The sequence below is a fragment of the Cebus imitator genome, unplaced genomic scaffold, assembly GCF_001604975.1.
Source record: "Cebus imitator isolate Cc_AM_T3 unplaced genomic scaffold, Cebus_imitator-1.0 Scaffold179, whole genome shotgun sequence".
Lineage (NCBI taxonomy): Eukaryota > Metazoa > Chordata > Mammalia > Primates > Cebidae > Cebus > Cebus imitator.
Genome location: NW_016107494.1, coordinates 1,439,956 through 1,441,646, shown reverse-complemented (window position 1 = coordinate 1,441,646; position 1,691 = coordinate 1,439,956). Strand labels below are relative to the sequence as shown.

Sequence of the window (1,691 nt, the reverse complement as noted above, 5' to 3'; positions counted from 1 at the left end):
TATGTGTTCAGAGCTTATGCAACTACTGAAGATAGGGGCAGTTCCTCCTCTGAATTTAGGCGACAACACTCAGTTCCAGCCTTGCCTTTCTCAGCCTCCGGCCTCGATTCCCTCTCTGCAGAGGCCACTTTGTCTACTGCATGTGATCGTGAGGGGTTGTGAACTGCCTTGCCCCATCAACAGCCATGTGTGCATGTGTAAATACCATCCTCTGCGTGCCCTGGATACTGTCCTTCAGGTAGCACGTGCAGGTGCCAGCATAGGGCCAGGTGGCTGCCTGTCCCTACCGAGAGTGCAGGGAACTCAGTACTGTCAACTCCTCGATCCTGCAGGTCAGATTGTCCTTGTAGAGGCTACCTGGATGGCACCAAGTTCGGCCCTGGCAAGCAGGTGATCCTGACTTAAGAGCCCTTGCCTGAGGGCTGGCCTAGCAGGTCTGCTGTTAGGAGCAGGAGGTGTGCAGGGGGTAGGGAGCAGCCCCAGCTTCTGTGATCTTCTCCATGGCAGGATCTCCCAGCGGGTAGAGCAGAGCCGGAGGCAGGTGCAGGCCATCGGGGAGAAGGTCTCCTTGGCCCAGGCCAAGATTGAGAAGATCAAGGGCAGCAAGAAGGCCATCAAGGTATCCCCCATACCCCTGTGTCCTGAGGCTACTGAGCTGTCCCTCATTACTCCATGCCTCTGAGGCTGCCCAGTCTCTGCCCTGCTGCCCACCCGTACCTTGGGCTTTCCTCCCGCCCAGGCTCCCAACCCTACCCTCTCCTGCCAAGCAAGCCTAGCCCTCTGAGCCTCTTGGGGCCCCTCAGACTTGTCCCTGTGTCCACAGGTGTTCTCCAGTGCCAAGTACCCTGCTCCAGAGCACCTGCAGGAATATGGCTCCATCTTCACAGGTGCCCAGGACCCTGGCCTGCAGAGACGACCCCGCCACAGGATCCAGAGCAAGCACCGCACCCTGGACGAGCGGGCCCTGCAGGTCTGCTGGCCATGCACATCACACGGCCTGTCACACACCAGGAGGCCTGGATGCTGGGGATGAGCCAGGGCTGCCATAGGGTTCTGTCCTGCAGAGGAGGCTGACTGGGAAGGGGTGGCAGCTGATTTGGCCCAGCGCTAATACTCACTATCCCTTGGCCCCCCGACCCTCCCAGGAGAAGCTGAAGTACTTTCCTGTGTGCGTGAGTGCCAAGCCGGAGCCCGAGGATGACGCAGAGGAGGGGCTTGGGGGTCTTCCCAGCAACATCAGCTCTGTCAGCTCCTTGCTGCTCTTCAACACCACCGAGAACTTGTATGGCCAGAAGGCAGGGCCGAGGGGTGTGGGCGGGAGGCCCGGCCTGGCTTAGTGGGGACCGAGGGCATCAGACGCAGGTATAGCACCGAGGCCAGGAGCCAGGGGGTAATTGGGTGGCTTGGCTTGGGAAGCCTGAGACCCCATTGTGCACATTGTGCCCCTGATGGTGTGAGAGAGGTAGGAATGTGGGCTCAGGACAGCAGGTGTCAGCTTGCCTGACCCCCACGTCGCCCCTATAGGTACAAGAAGTATGTTTTCCTGGACCCCCTGGCTGGTGCCGTAACAAAGACCCACGTGATGCTGGGGGTGGAGACGGAGGAGAAGCTGTTTGATGCCCCCTTATCCATCAGCAAGAGAGAGCAGCTGGAGCAGCAGGTGGGAGGAACAGGGCTGGGGTGGGGACAGG

General features: G+C 60.0%; 1 protein-coding gene across 1 annotated transcript in view; it reads left to right on the top strand.

Annotated features, from left to right (window-relative positions):
- LOC108315771 (WASH complex subunit 1) overlaps positions 1 to 1,691 on the top strand; it is an 18,189-nt gene that overhangs the window by 13,279 nt on the left and 3,219 nt on the right. The window contains exons 3-6 of the mRNA XM_037744552.1: positions 508 to 619; positions 824 to 970; positions 1,146 to 1,282; positions 1,525 to 1,680. Coding sequence (XP_037600480.1) covers positions 508 to 619; positions 824 to 970; positions 1,146 to 1,282; positions 1,525 to 1,680 — 552 coding nt within the window. The remainder of the gene's footprint in view (positions 1 to 507; positions 620 to 823; positions 971 to 1,145; positions 1,283 to 1,524; positions 1,681 to 1,691) is intronic.